The sequence below is a fragment of the Aquarana catesbeiana genome, linkage group LG04 (genome assembly GCF_042186555.1).
Source record: "Aquarana catesbeiana isolate 2022-GZ linkage group LG04, ASM4218655v1, whole genome shotgun sequence".
Lineage (NCBI taxonomy): Eukaryota > Metazoa > Chordata > Amphibia > Anura > Ranidae > Aquarana > Aquarana catesbeiana.
Genome location: NC_133327.1, coordinates 595298222 through 595319992, shown reverse-complemented (window position 1 = coordinate 595319992; position 21771 = coordinate 595298222). Strand labels below are relative to the sequence as shown.

The 21771-nt window shown below is 43.3% G+C and overlaps 1 protein-coding gene across 1 annotated transcript in view; it reads left to right on the top strand.

Moving 5' to 3' along the window:
* Positions 1–5696: 5696 nt before the first annotated feature.
* Positions 5697–21771, top strand: part of LOC141140735 (uncharacterized) — a 35990-nt gene continuing 19915 nt past the window's right edge. The window contains exons 1-3 of the mRNA XM_073628193.1: positions 5697–5830; positions 19247–19360; positions 21483–21627. Coding sequence (XP_073484294.1) covers positions 19255–19360; positions 21483–21627 — 251 coding nt within the window. The 5' untranslated portion in view covers positions 5697–5830; positions 19247–19254. The remainder of the gene's footprint in view (positions 5831–19246; positions 19361–21482; positions 21628–21771) is intronic.

Here is a 21771-nt window from a genome sequence, read left to right as displayed (position 1 = left end):
GGACTTGCAGCAGACTTTCTAACGAACGGACTTGCCTACACACGACCACACAAAAGTCCGACGGATTCGTACGTGATGACGTACACCGGACTAAAATAAGGAAGTTCATAGCCAGTAGCCAATAGCTGCCCTAGCATGGGTTTTTGTCCGTCGGACTAGCACACAGACGAGCGGATTTCGGGGTCTGTCGTAGTTACGACGTAAAGATTTGAAGCATGTTTCAAATCTAAAGTCCGTCGGATTTGAGGCTGAAAAAGTCTGCTGAAAGTCCGGAGAAGCCCACACACGATCGGATTACCAGCCAGCTTTAGTCCGTCGGCGTCCGTTGGACTTTTGTAGACGAAAAGTCCGACCGTGTGTACGCGGCATAAGACCTGGGGACTCTGGAACATGTTTGTCCTCTCTGAAGAGGGTAAGGCCCTTTTCGGACCATGAAGGCTGCAATAAGTCACAATGGATGACTACTTGTGTTAGCGTGTACCATCAAACTCACACACACACACACACACACACACACACACACACACACACACACACACACTTTTTTTTTTTTTATATTTTATTTTTTTCTTTGTTTGCTTTTCCCTTATTCTCCTTTCTGAACTATATACTTTCTCTGCTCCTGGCATTGGGAAGCGGAAAATGGAAATGGGCAGCTTTATACCTTTGCCAGTAGATATACTTGTTGTTAATGATATGACAAATAACGTAAATACAGACAATTGTCTGACATATCCCTTACCGATACCTCTCTGAGGTTTTTCATGCCTTAGCTAACAGTTTATTTGATAGATTTGTTGTAACCTACATGATCAGAGCTTTTAATGTTTCCACATTGTTAATGTAATACCTTGTTTTTGCCTATTCCGGATTCAATAAAAATTATATTTGAAAAAAAATTAGACAGACACAATGCAAATAGTTTTAACTCTCTTTAGATTTACTTAATCAAGGGGAGAGATTTAAAAGGAGGATTAGTCAGAAAAATCCTGGTTACAGCCAAGACTATGTTGAAATAGTTCTTAAAGCAGTCAAATAACAGTAGTGACAAGTAAATGATACCAATATACACAGTAACAAATGAATCCCTTGAGAAAGCTATTGGATATATGGAATCCTTCTGCTTAAAGAGGAACCCCGGGCCGGCCTATAATACCTTTAATTCCAATGAGAGATAATGTAATATAGATACCAGTAATCCCCTTTAAGAGTAATAAACAGCAATGTTATAAATGCAAGGCCTTGCGACTATCTTCACCGGCAGTTGGAGCTCATAAAACAAGAATTCCTTAGTGTGGCAAAGTGATGGCAAACAAGGCAAGACAGCTCATTCTGACTTATAGCAATCCTCTAGGCTAGGGGTGTCAAACTTAATTTCGTCGTTGGCTGCATCAGCGGTGTGGTTGCCCTCAAAGGGCCGGTTGTATCTGGGTCGCACTAAGTACAGAGTGCAGAGTTCAGGATTACGTGAGGATTATGCTACGTACAGAGTGCAGGGTTCAGCAGTGCGCTATGTACAGAGAGCAGGATTCAGGAGTTTGCTATGTACAGAATGCAGGGATTGAGGGGTGCGCTATGTACAGAGTGCAGGGAGTGAGAGGTGCGCTATTTACAGAGGGCAGAGATTCAGAGGTGCGCTACATACAGAGGGCAGGGATTCAGGGGTGCGCTACCTACAGAGGGCAGAGATTCAGAGGTGAGCTACCTACAGAGGGCAGGGATTCAGGGGTGCGCTACGTACAGAGGGCAGGGATTCAGGGGTGCGCTACGTACAGAGGGCAGGGATTCAGGGGTGCGCTACGTACAGAGGGCAGGGATTCAGAGGTGAGCTACGTACAGAGGGCATTAATTCAGGGGTGCATTATGTACAGAGGACAGGGATTCAGGGGTGCACGACGTACAGAGGGCAGGGTTCAGGGGTGCACTATGTACAGAGGGCAGGGTTCAGGGGTGCATGACATACAGAGAGCAGGGTTCAGGGGTGCGCTGTGCCCAATGTGCAATCTCCCTTCCACACCCCCCCCCCCTTCTCCTGGGTTCTGATCCCTGCACCCAGCACTCTGCCCCATCCCCCCACCTCTAAACCCATCTTCCTACACACCTCCACAGTCCTCACCCCCCCCCCCCCCCCACCTTCCAAAGCAAACCTCACATCTGTACTCTCTCCTACCTGGTGTAAGATGGCATTTGCATTTACAAGAAAACTTTCATGGCCAGTTCTGCTAAAAGTCCTCAAAACCCTGCCTTGAGATGCAGCCGCTGGATGTAGATTGGAACACACAGCCGCTGGAGCCATCAGGTACCTCTGTCAATGACAGGCTATGCTGGATCGACAGCGCATACGCTCAGCTACACACACAGCCAGTGCCGCTAGGAAGACTGAGGAGGAGAGCGGAGGAAGTATTTACACTGGTTGCCAAGGAGACCTGTTCCTGACAACGGAAAGCGGCTGGTGAGAACAGGAGGTGGAGGCTGGCGCCCGCTGCACGGGCCACATGGTAAGGCCTGGTGGCCGGAGTCATGAGCAGGAAGCTGCTTAGTGCAGAGCATTTCCCATTCAATGTCCAGTGCAGCTGACGCTGCAGAAAAAGGGTCTGGGGAATCTCTGTCCTCAGCGTTTTTCTCTGTCCCAAAATTAAGACATCAAGGGTCTGTATAGACCCCTGTAGACCCCTGATATTTCACCAAAGTCCCCAGTGGGGCTCCTAAGAGAATTGTAATTTAAAAAGATTATAAAAAAAACTACGGACACTGCCCGCTACGCTACTGACCCCAACCTCTGCCCTACTGACCCCATCCGTATTTTAATACTTTTTAAAACGTTTGACATTTATATTTTTTATATATATATATGTATATATATATATATATATATATATATATATATATATATATATATATATATATATATATATATATATATATATATATATATAATTACACACACACACACACACACACACACACACACACAAATATGTGTGCTTGAGCTTTGGGGTGCACACCCTAATGCTATTGTCTACGCACACCAATGACAACTGATATGATCCTAGGCTTATGCAAGCGGACTAATGTGGGCAGACGTGTTGAATAACATGCAGAGCTCTTTTAGCCTTGAGGCTGTGTGTAAACTCAATGCAAGCGGAGTGGTGCAGGCAGACTACAGTATAGAAGACAATACTGTACATGTAGCCACTGGGCCATCTGTGTGTTTTAAGCTGCATCCTGCTTTCCTGCTGTGCCTCTCTTGTCACTTATGCCTGGTACATACTTTGAGTTTGTACCCGCTGGGCTGAAAAAGAAAAAACAGGAGCTCGTGGGGAGGTCTCTGGACTAACTATGCGATGTTCATACAGTGATCTCCCCACTGAGCTTTTGTGTTCTGAGAGGGGGTGGATCACCCTTCCACCAGAATACACTGATCAGCGCTCGCAGCCATTGGCTGTGAGCGCTGATCAGATGCTGATCGGTAGATGTTTTTCTGGCATGCACATTCTACAGAAACCGGAAAGGTTGCCATACACATGGGCCCAGCTTCAGCCAGTTTCTCTTGAACTGGCTGGTATTCAGCCCATGTGTACCAGACTTAAGGCCTGGCTCACACCTATGCAGGTTGTAGTTGATGGTCATTCTGGGTGCATTTTGTGTTTTTCAATACATGTTTTTGATTTATTGAAGTCTATGGAACCAAAAATACAACCTGCTGGTCCCTGGTCCTTTCCTTAAAATGCACAGATGTGAACGTGACCCATAGGAAGCCATGTTAAATGGACTGTAGTGCGTTTCTGCAAAAGAAACACTAAAAATGCATAGGTGTGAACCAGGCCTAAGCCTGTAGTGATGGCAGCCGTACTGCAATAGCAGGCCAGCAATAGATGGAAGCCAAGCCGGGCCACACTGGCATGAACTCCAGCGGAGCTACGCGCTGATGTCATTGGGCCCCCACGTGACCCTGGAAGTGCGGGTGCTTTTTTACTTGTACAATACTCGCGGTTTTATGTGTTTGCGAGTATTCATCCTGTCTGGCTTTTATCAATAAAGCAGTTTTTAGACTTTATCACACAATTGGAGCCCCTTCTTTTTATATACATACCCTGCGGTTTCTTGAGGATTGAGACTACCAGACGTGTGTTTGACATCCTGGATGAATTTTCCTGACCCTCAGCTGGTTCCAGAGACGTGTTGGGTCACCTCACCCCGCAGAGGGCTATATCTGCATGTGTATGTGACCTCACTAGAGATAGGAGGTCCACACTATCCGGTAAGAGTTTTCACTTATAGAGCGATTGTCACAGGAAGATCTACCTTTTCCTTGGTGGTGGAATTCCCTGAATCATATCATCCCACTGGATCTTTTTTTTTTATTTCAAGAACATTCACTTATCTTACAGAACTCTCATTATTTACATTTTTTCAAATTCTTTTATATATTTTTTCACTTGACTTTGTACGATTTTTCCATATTTTTTATTTTACACTATGCATTAGATTAGTACCTTCACTGTATATTTAATCTTTTCATTTTGCAAGTGCGACATTTGTATTTTTTTTTATCATTGTTTACTATGTCTATATCACACGGTTTGTCACTGCTGGTTCTCAGGTAACACACATTTTTTACACTTTAGCGCAGTATACCTCAAAATTGACTGACTGACTCCAGTCGGTGACACACGAGATAAACCCCCCCCCCCCACCATCAACTTCCACTACACACTCCAACCCCAGCTCTCATTCGCTTACTCCCCCATAGCCAGCTCCATCCCCTCACTCTCAAACCTCTTACTCCTTCATCAATAGCTCCCCCCCCCCCCCTCCACTCTTCCAGCATCAGATCCAATTTCCTCCGCCACCAGCAGCTCTCGCTTTTTGCACTGCAAGAAATTGTAGGCACCATATAAAAATAACACTTTTTAATAATAAACCATGTGTAAATAAAGGTGTCCACACACATTTTAAGTTAGCCATATATGGATCAAAATTTGGCCAGCTTAGCAGGGACTGGCTGAATTTTGAACCCTGTATGGACACCCTAGTTGTACACAAGTTGATCTATCCACTATAGCTGGCAACACTAATCATTGTGTTCTGCTGGCAGGAAAGGATCCTCGTGCTTCCCACTGCCAGAACACAATAGCGATGTGGGAGGGCTTCCCTCATCAACACTGACTGTGTTGCTGGGCGAACCAAGCAATTTTCTAAGGAAAAAATTGCATAATCTGTGGACTGCCTTAGTCTGAAAGAGATTAAATTATGCCACACATGATTTTTTTTATAAATACAATCAGTTTTTTGGAGGTCAAATGTAATTGAGCAGACAAGTTGGAAATGCTTTGATTGTTTTCATCAGGGTTGTATCAGGTCTGGTAAAGCGAACATTTTTTTTTTTTTTTTCTTTTCAAACATTTATAGCATAATGAAAAGGGTGTCCAGGAATCCGGTTCCATAAAAGGGATTGTTCTGTTATAACATGATATTAACATGATGCTTTGTTTCAATGTCATTTTTTTTCTTTGTGTCTTTAGTAGAACATGCTATGTTACTAAACAGGTTTCCCTCCATTGCGTGCAAACCTCATAGCTGTACTCTGCTATCCACGTTGCAGCACACGATGGTTTTGTTGTATAAGGTCCTTCATTGTGAGTTGCATAAGCTTTCCTATTCATCATGTCCCAGCCAATCAGAAACTCAGAATATGAATCACATCGACAGCCTCCAAAAGGGACAGCCCTGCTTGCTCTTGTGTAACTTTTGTTTTACTAAAAACCTGACATTACATGGTTAGTACACAGAGAGTACATCAAAGTACTGCAACTGCAGACACATCACTGTGAGTATGGACGGCACTATAATATTTATTAGAGACTAAATAATTAAGAGAATGCCTGGAGGGGTCTAATCTCTGCATGGGTGTGCACATACATGCAGACTGATCCACACAGATGTTTTGAATTTGTGACTGTTTATTCAAGCTGAAAGACTGAAAGACACAACAGAAAGGCAGAACACAGTTCCAGATATTTACTACTGATATTGTCGCTATATATTTTGTACATCAGCATGCTAGGATATAATGTCATTGTAAGGTTTCATTTTAACCACTTAAGGACCGAGCCTCTTTCTGAGATTTGTTGTTTACAAGTTTAAAAACATTTTTGTTTTTTTGCTAGAAAATTACTTAGAACCCCCAAACATTATACATTTTTTTTTTCTAACACCCTAGAGAATAAAATGGCGGTCGTTGCAATACTTTCTGTCACACCGTATTTGCGCAGCAGTTTTACAAGCGCACTTTTTTTGTCATTTGAATTAAAAAAATGAGACCACAGTAAAGTTAGCCCAATTTTTTTGTTAGATTATATTATATTAAAGATAATGTCACGTCGAGTAAATTTATACCCAACATGCCACGCTTCAAAATTGCGCCCGCTCATGGAATGGCGACAAACATTTAGTCTTAAAAATCTCCATAGGCGACGTTTAATCAATTCTACAGGTTGCACTTTTTGAGTTACAGAGGAGGTCTAGGGCTAGAATTATTGCTCTCGTTCTATCGATTGCGGCAATACCTCACATGTGTGGTTTGAACACCGTTTTCATATGTGGGCGCTACTCACGTATGCGTTCACTTATGCACGCGAGCTCGGCAGGACGGGGCGCGTTTAAAAATTTTTTTTTTTTGTTTTTCTTATTTATTTTACCTTTTTTATTTTTAATTTTTACACTGTTCTTTTTAAAAAAAAAAATGTGTCACTTTTATTCCTATTACAAAGAATGTAAACATCCCTTGTATTAGAAAAAAAGCATGACTGGACCTCTTAACCACTTCAGCCCCGGAAGGTTTTACCCCCTTCCTGACCAGAGCACTTTTTACAATTTGGCACTGCGTCGTTTTAACTGCTAATTGCGCGGTCATGCAATGCTGTACCCAAACTAAATTTGCGTCCTTTTTTTGCCACAAATAGAGCTTTCTTTTGATGGTATTTGATCACCTCTGCGGTTTTTATTTTTTGCGCTATTAACGGAAAAAGACAAAATTTTGAAAATTAATATTTTCTACTTTTTGTTATAAAAAAAAATCCAACAAACTCAATTTAAGTCATACATTTAGACCAAAATGTATTCAGCCACATGTCTCTGGTAAAAAAATTTAAATAAGCGTATATTTATTGGTTTGTGCAAAAGTTATAGCGTCTACAAACTAGGGTACATTTTCTGGAATTTACACAGCTTTTAGTTTATGACTGCCTATCTCAATTCTTGAGGTGCTAAAATGTCAGGGCAGTACAACCCCCCCCCCCCCCCCAAATGACCCCATTTTGGAAAGTAGACACCCCATGGAAATTGCTGAGAGGCATGTTGAGCCCATTGAATATTAATTTTTTTGCTCCAAGTGATTGAATAATGACACAAAAAAAAAAAATTTATGAAAAGTTGTCACTAAATGATATATTGCTCACACATGCCATGGTTATATGTGGAATTTCACCCCAAAATACATTTTGCTGCTTCTCCTGAGTATGGGGATACCACATATGTGGGACTTTTTGGGAGCCTAGCCGTGTACGGGACCCCGAAAACCAAGCACCGCCTTCAGGATTTATAAAGGCGTAAATTTTTGATTTCACTCCTCACTACCTATCACAGTCTTGAAGGCCATAAAATGCCAAGATGGCACAACCCCCCCCAAATGACCCCATTTTGGAAAGTAGACACCCCAAGCTATTTGCTGAGAGGCATGGTGAGTATTTTGCAGCTCTCATTTGTTTTTGAAAATGAAGAAAGAAAAGAAATATGTATTTTTTTTTTTCTTTTTTCAACTTTCAAAACTTTGTGACAAAAAGCGAGGTCTGCAAAATACTTACCATACCTCTCAGCTAATAGCTTGGGGTGTCTACTTTCCAAAATGGGGTATCTGGGCATTCCATGGCCTCCGAAACTGTGATGGGCAGTGAAGAGTGAAATCAAAAATTTACACCCTTAGAAATCCTGAAGGCGGTGCTTGGTTTTCTGGGTCCCGTACGCGGCTAGGCTCCCAAAAAGTCTCACACATGTGGTATCCCCATACTCAGGAGAAGCAACAGAATGTATTTTGGGGTGTAATTTCACATATGCCCATGGCATGTTTGAGCAATATATCATTTAGTGACAACTTTGTGTCACAATATAAAATATTCCATGGACTCGACATGCCTCTCAGCAAATAGCTTGGGGTGTGTACTTTCCAAAATGGGGTAATTTGGGGGGGTTTTGAACTGTCCTGACATTTTATGCATAACGTTTAGAAGCTTATGTCACACATCACCCACTCTTCTAACCACTTGAAGACAAAGCTCTGACACTTTTTGTTTACATGTAAAAAATAATTTTTTTTTGCAAGAAAATTACTTTGAACCTCCAAACATTATATATTTTTTAAAAGCAAAGGCCCTACCGATTTAAAATGGTGGTGTTTCATTTTTTTTTTTCACGCAGTATTTTGGGAAAAAACACACTTAATTTAATGCACTAAAACACACTATATTGCCCAAATGTTTGAAATAAAAAAAAAGATGATCTTAGGCCAAGTACATGGATACCAAACACGACATGCTTTAAAATTGCGCACAAACCTGCAGTGGCGACAAACTACATACATATTTAAAAGCCTTTACAGGTTACCACTTTTAGATTTACAGAGGAGGTCTACTGCTAAAATTACTGCCCTTGATCTGACCTTCGTGATGATACCTCACATGCATGGTGCAATTGCTGTTTACATTTGCCGCCAGACCGCTTGCGTTCGCCTTTGCGCGAGAGCAGGGGGGGACAGGGGTGCTTTTTTATAATTTTTAAAGAACATAGTAAAAAATAAAACTTTTTTTAACGCAACCTGTGCCTAAAAAAAAAAAAAAAAAAAAAAAAAAAAAAAAAAAAAAAAAAATATATATATATATATATATATATATATATATATATATATATATATATATATATATTATATTATATTATAATATGCCGAAGCATGGGGTCATCCACCCGCAAAAGGTAGGAGCAAATCGCTCCTCCGCCCCTGCTGCCCCCATGCTTCGGCATATATGCTCTTTTTTTTTAACTGTGGTGGTGAAATCTCCTCCAACAGCGCTGAAGTCACGGCTATGTATCGTGGGAGCACACGCTGTAAGTATAAATAAATCCGCGCTGCAGCTGAATGGCGTACCTGAAAACAAATAAATGGTTAACAATAAAATACAGTAAACGGTAAAGTATAAAAAATTGCATACCTGAAAAGGAAACTTGATAAAACATAATAACAATAAAACATTGCAGAATAGAATACAATAAAAAAGAGCAGAACAATAGAGAGAGAGTGAACAATAAAACCACAACTATTTTTGTTTTTTTTTTTATATTTTATATATTTTTTTGTGTGTTTTACACTTTTTTTTTTTTTTTTTTTTTTTTTTTTTTGTAACTGTAACCGGTTCCAGGTTTGGGTCACTCAAAATGCGATGGCATCTTGGAAGACCCTGTGAAAGTGTGTCCTAGTCTGTGCAATGCTGTACCCTACGCTAATAACTAGTGTATGGTAGCGTTCAAAACATTCACCAATGACCAGGATTGTCAGGACAGGAGGGACAATAATAGCGGGTGTCACGCCTATATCCGCGCTTGCCTCAGACACGACATCTTTTTTGGGGGGCTCGTTGGGTAGGGGTACTCAGGAGGACATAAGGAAAATGCCTCTCATGCAGCCGGCTTACTGCATTTGGTTGGGGAAGGTGAGGTGGAGCACCGTCTGGCAACAGAAGGGCTCTTCCTGGAATTTAAGGAAGGATCCAGTCCCTCCTGAAGCTCTGTATAGCACATGAGCGTTCAGCAAAGCCAATTGAAATAAATAAACAGACACTTTCTTGTACCAGCGTCTGGCCTTACCGGCAACTAGGTACGGCACCATCAACTGGTCGTTGAGGTCCACCCCTCCCATATTGAGGTTATATTCGTGGACACAGAGGGGTTTCTCCACAACACCCGTCGCCGTAGTAATTTGGACCGTCGTGTCTGCATGAAGGGAGGTAAAAACGAAAACATTCTTATTCATGAAAACATTCTTATGCATGAAGCAGGCTCTCTCCCCCAGCCTAAGACGGGTATCTACAAGCCGCTGGGGAAAGCCCTGGCGATTAGATCGCACGGTGCCACATGCTCCAATCTGATGATCAAACAAGTGACTAAAAAGTGGCACGCTCGTGTAATAATTGTCCACGTACAAGTGGTACCCTTTTCCGAATAAGGGTGACACCAAGTCCCACAAAATCTTGCCAGCGCTTCCTATGTAGTCAGGGCAGTTTGTCGGCTCTACGTGACTATCTTTGCCCTCGTAAACCATAAAACTATATATATAGCCTGTGGCCCTGTCACAGAGCTTATACATCTTGACCCCGTATCTGGCACGCATGCTGGCAAGGTACTGTTTGAATGATAAGCGGCCAGAAAACTTAATCAGGGACTCATCAACGCAGACAACTTGATGGGGAGTAAACAAGTCTGCAAAATGTTGGTTGAAGTGGTTTACGAGGGTCGCGAATTTTGTAGTTGACCGTATCCAGGGTCTCCACGAGGACGACAGATTTCATTGTTGTTGAAATGCATGAACTGCAAGATCTGCTCGTATCGTGCCCTGGTCACGGAGGCAGAGAACAAGGGCATATGATGAATTGGGTCAGTGGACCAATATGACCGCAACTCACTCTTTTTAGTTATGCCCATGGTGAGGGATAGGTCCAGAAAGAGCTTACATTCGGAAACCGTAATTGGTCTCCATTCTCTGGCAAGGGAGGACTGGGGAATAGTGGCAATGTGTTGACCAGCGTACAGATTGTTTTGGTCCACAATAGATCTGTAGAGATCTTCGGTGAAAAACAGCAAATAAAAATCAAGTCACGTAAAATCAACTGTTTCCACCTGAATGCCGGGTTGGCCAGTGAATGGGGGAAGTACGGGTGCTGAAGAAGTGGTGGGTTTCCAATTAGGATTGGTGAATGCAGCAGGAAGGGCACTATGGGCACGACGGGCCTGTGTTTGTCTTCTTGGTGGCAGCGGGACACTACTAGTGCTTGCCACCTCACCAGCTTAAAATGCACTTATGGGACTCGCCACGTCACCACTTGATACTGCAGTGCTGGTTTGACTATGACCAGGGTGTACTAGGCCGCTGGTGCTTGCCAGTTCACCAGGAATAGCGGCACTAGTACTGCTCTACTCCATACAAGGGACCTGCGGTTCTTGCACCTCAACAGCAGAAGAAGATTGGGGTCTGGTACGCCTGATCTTGGCAGGGACCACAACTCCGTCGTCGGAGCTATCTGTCATGGAGCCGCTGTCGTCTACAGGATCGTATTCTGAGCCTGAATCTGACAGATGAGTGACTTCCTCTTCACTATCTGCATAGTTGCCAACATTGTAAAAAAAAAATGTGGGACACTTTTGTGGCTGTAGGCGGAGCTGTACAATAATTAGGGGGCGGGGCATTCGTTTGTAGGCGTGGCTTAGGGAAAATATACAAGTGCGGCGCGCCACAGCGAAAAATGGGCGTGGTTTACGCGACATAGTGGGCGTGGCTTAAATGGACGTGGCTCAAGAGGGTGTGGTTAGAGTCTGAGATGAATGAGGGATGGAGAGGGGGAGAGGGATTAGAGGGGGAGAGGGAAATGATGGGACAGCAGCCCCAGATCCTACACAATAAAAATATGTGTATTCTAGAAATTTTAACAATCAGCAGATAAAGATACTCCAAACACCTGGTGTTAGCACTTCAATCATCCCGGCACCATGGTTGTTATGGTGTCAGGATGATTGAAGTTATTAATTCATTATTTCTATTATTATATTGTAATATAAAATGAACTCATTCAACTCACCATAATGCAGAATCAGTGGGATCCCTGAGCGTGTCACTAGCCACGTCGCCTGCCACCAGCCGTCCGTCCTTGCGTCAGATGTCCCAGCAGAGCCCCCCTCACATCAGGTGTCCCCGGCGGAGCTCCCCCTCACATCAGGTGTCCCCGGCGGAGCTCCCCCTCACATCAGGTGTCCCGAGCGGAGCCTCCCCTCACATCAGGTGTCCCCAGCAGAGCTCCCCCTCAAATCAGGTGTCCCCAGCAGAGCTCCCCCTCGCATCAGGTGTCCCCGGCAGAGCTCCCCCTCGCATCAGGTGTCCCCAGTGGAGCCCCCCCCTCGCATCAGGTGTCCCCAGTGGAGCCCCCCTTGCATCAGGTGTCCCCAGTGGCACCCCCCTTGCATCAGGTGTGTGTCCCCAAAGGAGCCCCCCCTCCTCACATCAGGAGTCCCACAGCGGTGCACCCCCCCTACCTCAGAGGTGTCCTAGTAGTGTCCGCAGCATGGCTAGAACCCCCGCCCCTTTCCATATCAGACAGGAAGATGGCTGGGGGGGGCTAGACGGAGCTCCTGCGTCACCGCCCACCCTCCGCCCCGCTCCGCCTCACCCCGCCTACCCCCCGCTGCCAGTCTGATATGGAAAGGGGCGGGGGGTAGGCGTAGTGAGGCAGAGCGGGGCGGAGGGTGGGCGGCGATGCAGGAGCTCCGTCTAGCCCCCCCCAGCCGTCTTCCTGAACTTCATCAAAATGGCGGCCGGTGGAGACATTGTCTCCGGCCGCGGACCTCTAGGGAAATCCGGGACAGTTGGCAACTATGTATCTGTCATGCTCAGAAACGTGTAGGCCTCTTCACTAGTGTACCTTTGATTTGCCATTTTGGGCTCTAAATTTAGTGGTACACTAATGAGACTCACAGGTAAAAAAGCTCCTGACTGTTAGCGACTATCAAAATGCTACCAAAAAAACTGTTAGCGATCGCAGGGATCAGGCCTGACTCTGCGAATGCTGCAGTTATGTGTGTTTAGTGTTTTGTAAGTGACACTGATCGATCGATACTGCACTTGGGTGGGCTGGGCTGGGCCAGGTGGAGGGGCAAAATGCAGGTGCTAGCAGGTATCTGGGCTGATCCCGCTAATACTGTGTTTTTGGGAACCCTAAACTGCTGGGGACATATATTTTGATATACACAGATATTGATCCGTTCAGATACTATACCACTAAGGGAGGTGTATGCTGCGTGCGTGGGTGTTGGCAGTACTGGCACTAACCTGACGCTGCCTGGGGCGACGCAGACCCTATCTGACCCTAAAACCTAACTTATATCACCCGCCGGGTGATCAGGGGGTTAAACCTTTATTGGGTAATAAACGGCGGGTGCCCTGACACTATAAAAAATAAACTAACCAGCGTCACCCGTAACAGTTATACGGTGATCACTGGTGAAAGGTTTAAGTAGGGGGCAATCAGGGGGTTAAAACCTTTATTAGGTAGTATATGGGGGTACCTGGCGCCATAAAAAGCTGTCGACAAACCTAAATGCATACCTTCCTAACTAGCGTCACCTGTGACACTAATACAGCGATCAGAAAAACGATCGCTTAGTGACACTGGCGATGGGGGTGATCAAGGGGTTAAACCTTTAATGGGGGGGGTTGGGGGGTACCCTAGACCTAAAGGGGCCTACCACTAACTGCCCTACCACTTATAACAGTCACAAATGACACCAATGCAATAATCAGTAAAAAAAAAAAAACTGCTATTGTCACCGTGACAGGGGATGAAAAGTGTACCTGCGTGTTCTACTGTAGTGTAGTGTTGGTGCAAACTTACTTGATGATCTTCTCTCCTCATCGCCGGAACGAAAAGACCGACACAAGGAGAGATGATATCACTTCCTCTGCCGTTGTTTACATTACAGCAGCAGAGGAAGATTCTCATTCGCCGGGAGCGATCGCGAGGGGGTGGCCATGAATCAGTGGCCTCCCCCTCAGCACGGATCGCTCCTGAAACAAAGCCGACCACCTCAGGCACCGAGGGGGGCAAGTCACGTACCCATACCTGACTTTGCCTGCCCGTGCCATTCTGCCGCAGTATGTCTGCGTTAGGCGGTCGGCAAGTGGTTAAATATGAGATCAGGGGTCAGATCAGATCTCATATTTACACAAAAATGCAATAAAAAAAAAAAAAAGATTTAAGAGCTGTGGGTGGAAGTGTCGTCGAAAAGTGCCCACGCATGCGTAGAATGGAATGGCGCTCCAGCTGATTTCCCGATCAGCTGGAGTGACATCACTGTAGCGCATGCGCACATCGTAGGAGCCTTTTTTTCAACGGGAGATACCATTTCTCGGGCACAATTTAATGCTATGCAAACAGCGGAGGGACACCGTATTTGTCATATTGTGCCTCGCTGTTACACCGCGGGTTTACAGCGAGGCACGATCTGACATCTACGGTGTCCCTCCGCTCTTTGCATAGCTTTTAATTGTGGCCGTGAAATGGTATCCCCTGTCGAAAAAACCCTCCTACGATGTGCGCATGCGATACGGTGACGTCCAGCTGATCTGCAAATCGGCTTCTGTTCTGAACATGCGCAGGCCTTTTCGACGGAGGGCACAAATCGATAGAACACCGGTGATCAAATGAACACCGGAGGGCACAAATCGATAGAACACCGGTGGTCAAATGTTTTAAAGCGGTAGTAAACCCCTTCAATCAACTTTCTTTTAAATTAATCATTCCAAGGAAATGCACTGTGTGCTCTGTGTGCCCAGCTTTCTACCTGCTTGCTTTCAGTGTAATCATTAGATTTGTGTGCAATGACGTCACTGGCGCATGCACTGTTTGCCCGTTTTTTTCTGGTAAGCTCTTCATGCCATAAAAATTTTGTTTAAATGCCGGGCTGTGTCATTTCCTTAGCTCAGCATCAGCCCCGACATACCGCTGAATTCGGACCTGAAAACATACTACTGTGCAATTTGCACTGGAGCCACTCAGGAGATGTGTGAACCGGCTCCATAGAGAGCTGGTCACAATCTCCTGACATGGGAATTGGATGCAGAGAAACCCACATCCAATTTGCAGTAGTGTGAACCTAGCCTGAAGTGATTAAGTGATTGTGTTATATTTATTTTTATTTATTACAGGTACTATATAGCACCGTCACTTTACACAGCGCTTTACAGAATAAAAATGTTTTTAAATAGTGGCTGTCTTTTTAAAGAAAAGAGTTAAAAAAGAACTATAGGCAAAATTCTTTTTCCTGGCACCAACATGCAGCATACATGTAATAATTTCAGTATGCTGCCATGGAGTTGCAACAGGAATGGAAAATAATGGTACGTATTTGAACCAGTTTCCTGATGCCAACATGGCAGTATACTAAACTTATCACCTGTATGCTGCCATGGTTTGGCAACAGGAAAGGAAAATTACGGTAAGTATTTGATGCGATTTTCCATTTTTTTTTTTATTTTGGATACAGTAAGGGAGAGTTCTAACCTCTGTCAGATTTTTTTTTTTTACCCTATTTGTGTCCCATTGGGGAGATTTACCATCAATTTCTGTCCCATAGCCAAAACAAGAAGTGAGAGAAAATCCCTGCAAATTGAGGGAATCCCCCGTGGCACCCCAAGTCGCTAGAATTAGTGTCCCCATTGGAAGATTTCCTCTCTATTACTTTTATGGGGACAACTCAAAATTTGGGATTTTCTTTTACTTTCAATGATAATTGTAAACAGAACAAATAGAGAGATGAGGGTGAATCTCCCTAACAGGGACACAGACAGCAATAAAAACCTGACAGGTGTTCTAATCCAGCTCCACTCTGTCCAAAACTAATCAATAAAGTAGAGGAAGTTTGGGGATAGGGATTTTCAGGAAGTCATGGCCTGGTGAGGTCAAGTGTTTCCATCCCTATGGACTTTTAATTACATCATGGCCTGGTAAGGTCATAGATGTCCATCCCATTGACATCTAGAGAAAGGGGTTAATTAACAGGGAGTTAACTAACAGGTAGGGTGGGACGCATGTGGCAGCAACAAAGATAATTGGGTGAACATACAAGGATATTTGTTAATAATAGTTTATTATGAGCTAAATTGTAATCATACATGATTCCGGTTGTAAAGGTATAAGGTAACATTCATAATGCATCTTGACAAATAGCACAATACATACATATATACATGTAATGCCCCTTACACACGGTCGGACTTTGTTCGGACATTCCGACAACAAAATCCTAGGATTTTTTCCGACGGATGTTGGCTCAAACTTGTCTTGCATACACACGGTCACACAAAGTTGTCGGAAAATCCGATCGTTCTGAACGCGGTGACGTAAAACATGTACGTCGGGACTATAAACGGGGCAGTGGCCAATAGCTTTCATCTCTTTATTTATTCTGAGCATGCGTGGCACTTTGTCCGTCGGATTTGTGTACACACGATCGGATTTTGTTGTCGGAAAATTTTATAGCCTGCTCTCAAACTTTGTGTGTCGGAAAATCCGATGGAAAATGTCCGATGGAGCCCACACACGGTCGGAATTTCCGACAACACGCTCCGATCGGACATTTTCCATCGGAAAATCCGACCGTGTGTACGGGGCATAACAATGGTAACAGTAGGTGAGATAGTAACAATAAAATTGATTACTCATGGAATAGCCACGCAAAACATCCTAGTTCACCACATGGGGGATAGATTAAGCATGATTCATACGTAATGCCTGCAGGACCTACGGCCTCGCTGGACCTAGCGGGGTTCGTAAACTAGTAGATTGGATAGTCAGGCAAAATTGATAAGGACACTGTTCAAAACTAAAAAAAGTTTTGCCTTTGGTTATACTTTTAGGCCTCATGCACACTGGACGTTATAAAAATGTCATTAGCTTTGCAGTGAGTTTTTCAACTTTTTTCAACGTTTTTGCAATAACATTTTTTAGCGTTTTTCCGTGTTAGCAATAACCTTTTTTTTTTTTTTTTTTTTTTTTTTCAATGGATCATAAACATTAAACGCTGGTTAGCGAAGTTTTTGAGCGTTTATCGACATTTATCAGCGTTAGAGCATTTTTACAGCTGAAAAACGTCTCTCAGAACCCACTAGTTTTGGGGTTTTTTTACTGCTCAAAAACGCCACTGCCCAAAACTGCTGATAACAGCCTATGTGTGCATGGACACATAGTATAACATGATGGAGAGTTTAATGACTGTAGAAAAAAATGTCTACAGCCAAAAACAGCTGCTGTAAAAACATCAAAAAACGTCCAGTGTGCATGAGGCCTAATACTTACCTGTCTTGCTGCCCAAGCCTTCTGGTGTTGGTTCATTGTGTTTTATCAAGTCCAAAGTCAGCGCAGCCCTCTACCAGGAAATTCTAGAGCACTTCATGGTTCCCTCTGCTGACCAGCTTTTATGGAGATGCTGATTTCATTTTCCAGCAGGACTTGGCACCTGCCCACACTACCAAAAGTATCAATACTTGGTTTAATGATCATGGTATCACTGTGCTTGATTGGTCAGCAAACTCGCTTGACCTAAATCCCATAGAGAATGTGTGGGTTATTGCCAAGAGGTAGATGAGAGACACCAGACCCAACGATGCAGATGAGCTGAAGGCAGCTATCAAAGCAACCTGGGCTTCCATAGCACCACAGCAGTGCCACCGGATGATCTCCTCCATGCCACGCCGCATTAATGCAGTAATTTATGCAAAAGGAGCCCCGACCAAATATTAAGTGCATACTATACTGTGCATGGACATACTTTTTGGTAAGCCAACATTACTGTAATAAAAATCCCTTTTTTTTTTTTTTTTTTTTTTTTTTTTTATTGGTTTTATGTAATATTCTAATTTTCTGAGATACTGAATTTCGGGTTTTCACTAGCTGTAAGCCATAATCATCAAAATTAAAAGAAACATGCTTGAAATTAGAGGTCGACCGATATATCGGCCGATATTTGGCTTTTTTTACTTAATTGGCATCAGCCGATTGTGCTGATAAAAAAAGCCGATTATACCTTCAGCGGACTTGCAAATGACTTCTGTAATAGAAGTCAATGCAAGTTGTCTGAAGTTTTCTTCTTTCCTCCTCTGGGCAGCCTGCCAAGTCTGATAAGAAGATACATTGTATCTCTTTCAGGTTCTTTTTATCAATAGACTGAACTCCGTGGAGAAGTTCTCAGTTTAACCATTTAAAGACTAAATCTTTTCTGACACTTGTTGCTTACAGGTAAAAATCCTGTATTTTCTGCTAGAAAATCACTTAGAACCCCCAAACATTATATATATATTTTTTCTAGCAGAGACCCTAGGGAATAAAATAGCGGTTGTTGCAATATTTTATGTCACACGGTATTTGCGCAGCGGTCTTTCAAACGCAATTTTTTTTTGAAAAAATACACTAATGAAATAAAAAAAAAAAAAGCAGTAAAGTTAGCCCATTTTTTTTCGTCCAAAAGTTTTGATTACCTGTTTTTGTGTATTTAATATTTAAGATATAGTTGTTTTTTTTAAATCTAAATTATACATACAAGTGAACTGATTGGAGGTTTGTTTTGTTTAATAAATGTTTAAATATAAAAAATTTTCTGTATCACTTATTACTTAAGGCTGCTTGCACACTGGAGCGGGCATGCGTTGACGGTAAAACGCTGTTAGTTTTAGCGGCGCTTTACAGTCATTTTAGCCGCGCTATTCGGCTTATAACCCAGCTAGCGGCCGAAGAAGGGGTTAAATGCGCCCCTGAAGCGCTGCTGCCGAAACGCTTTGCAGGCGCTTCGGCAGCGGTGCACATTCATTTCAATGGGCAGGAGTGATGGAGCAGTGGTATGCACCGCTCCAAAGATGCTGCTTGCAGGACTTTTTTTTAACATCCTGCCAGCGCATCGCCTCAGTGTGAAAGCACTCCAGCTATTCACACAGACTGCAGGGGAGCCGTTTTACAGGCGCTATTTTTAGCCCAAAAGCGCCTGAAAAACGCCCCAGTGTGAAAGGGGTCTAACTGTTAGATTTTATGAGATGAAGGGAAAAAAAAAAAAGAAATCGGCCTAATATATCGGCCCAAAAAAATCGGCATCATATATCGGCCATCGGCCACCACGATTTCTAAATATCAGCTTTGGCATCGGCCAGAGAAAAACTCATATCGGTCGACCTCTACTTGAAATATATCGCTCTGTGTGTAATGCATCTATATAAAATATGAGTTTAACTTTTTGAGCTGAATTACTGAAATCAATTATTTTTTGATGATACTCTAACTTTTTGAGATGCACGTGTGTGTGTGTGTGTGTGTGTGTGTGTATATAATATATTGGTTTGGGGCAAGACTGGATTGCATATATCTAATGATTCTCTATTTTTTGACAGGTTTAACCATGTATGAACACAACATTTTCAAAATAATCCTGATTTTCCTCACCGTGGCTGTCTACATTGTCACGGTAGCATTCAATGCCGGAGCAGGTTCTGGTCTAATGAAAGGTAAAACATGTATGATATAGAAGATATACTAAACTTTATTGCTCAAAGCACACCTCAACTTTTGAACAAAACACATGCAGATCTGGAGTCTCAGAGTAAAGTCAGAATGCTTGTTCTGAGCCAGACAACCCCCCCCCCCCCCCAACCACCCTCAGGTCACCTGCACAGGCAGTGAATAGGGGAGTTCAAATGACTGCAGTGTTACTTGTATCCAGGGGCCTCTATAGCTGCTGGAGGTGGATTCTGCTCCTCTCCAACTTCTCTCTCCTTCTTCGATAGCAGGCCTGTTGGGTTTTTCCCAAAGGATCAGTGCCGCTGGCAATATCCAGCAATACTGATCAATGTTTTCTGACAGCTGGGAAGGCTCCTCACCATCAGAACACAATCATACAGCGGGAGTGATTGGCTCTTTTTTTTTTTTTTTCAACCCACTGGTTGAATTAAAAAAAGTATTAATGGGATAATGGGGGGAAAAAACATGTGACTGATCTGGTGAATCCAGCCCTGAGCTTGGTGTAGCAATTCTAAACCTGTATGTCCATATGAGCCCTACAGGACAATTTTGGCTTTGCACACATTTGCACCAAAAGCAAATGCTTATGCCCCGTACACACGGTCGGACATTGATCGGACATCCCGACAACAAAATCCTAGGATTTTTTTCCGACGGATGTTGGCTCAAACTTGTCTTGCATACTCACGATCACACAAAGTTGTTGGAAAATCCGATCATTCTGAACGCGGTGACGTAAAACACGTACGTCGGGACTATAAACGGGGCAGTAGCAAATAGCTTTCATCTCTTAATTTATTCTGAGCATGCGTGGCACTTTGTGCGGCGGATTTGTGTACACACGATCGGAATTTCAGACAACGGATTTTGTTGTCGAAAAATTTTATAGCAAGCTCTCAAACTTTGTGTGTCGGAAAATCAGATGGAAAATGTGTGATGGAGCCCACACACGGTCGGATTTTCCGACAACAAGGTCCTATCAAACATTTTCCGTCGGGAAATCCGACCGTGTGTACGGGGCATTAGAGTGCATTCTTGGTGCTTGCTACAGAAGATTCGCTTTGTGCTGGACAGCTCAATCCTGAGAGCGATTGGTGCCCCGCCATCTACACAGTAGCATTTTGTTATGAATATGCTTATTTCTCCCAAATTCCTGAGTGCCACTTAAAGTAATTCTAAAGCTTTAAGGTTTTCTGCATTAAGGTAAAAATCCTTCCTTCTTTGTCCAGGATCCCCCCTTATACTTACCTGAGCCAGATTTCGATCCAATGCTGTGCACAAGATCAGTGGCTCCCTCCTCACAGGGCAGATTGATTGCAGCCATTGGCTCCTGCTGCTGTAAATCAAATCCTATGATACGTGTCTATAGATGCAGCCAGGAGTGAACCCACACGAGTACCTCTCTATCAAGTGACTTGCTGGGTGGGGGTAGTCAGAAGGCAGGAGGAGCCAGTAGCTCTGGTGGAGGATGCTAGGGGCTGCTCTGTGCAAAACCTTTGCACAGAGCCGGTGAATTTGACATGTTTGTTATTTAAAAAAAAAATAAAGATTTATAATAACTTTAAACCTTTGCAACTGTTTTTGATATTTTGGCTATACTGTATATGATCTGTGTTTTAATGTAGAGTGTGATCCCAACGTAATCTTTATTTGGTGGGAAAGCATTAGAACTTCATATTTTTATTGTGGTGTCCAAATAGGATTTCTCCTCCTTTATCCATTCCTCTAGCCCCATGTCGTCACTAGGGTAGCGAGTGAAAAAAAATTCCCCAGCAGGGACACAGACAGAAATAAAAACCCAACCCAAGTTCTAAGGCTAGCCATATACACTTTCTCACATTCAGCCCCTCTAATTATACTAACAATTTGCAATAAAAACAGGTTTTGGTTGCGCAACATTTGCAAATATATGTTTAAGCCACGCTGGCTTGTCAAGAGCGGGTGAGATGGTGCCCGTGAGACTGGATGTGTGAGCTGGAAGGAGGAACCATGGTGTGGATGAGAAAGGTAAGTATAGAACCTCTTTTATGGGTAGTTTTTCTTCAGTATTGACTCTGTAGTGACATGGTCACTAAAGTGACACTACAATTACTCCTTTTCCTATTACAGGAATATTCTTGCAATCTGTAGGAAATATCTCAAATAAATTCAGTACTGAATTTACACCATCAGGATGGACATTCATGATCTGGAATGTAATATTTGCTTGGCAGTTTCTTTGGCTTGGATATGTTCTTGCTGGGATCTGTAGACGGTAAGTGTAAGAATTGTGATGACTTGGCATTTGCAGAACATTAGCAGTAATTCACTCACTTACCTTGCCACACTAAGTTTTTTTTTGTTGAAAAATTGCCAGCAGGTACATTTATATTATGACAGTAGAGACTTTTGGGGATCC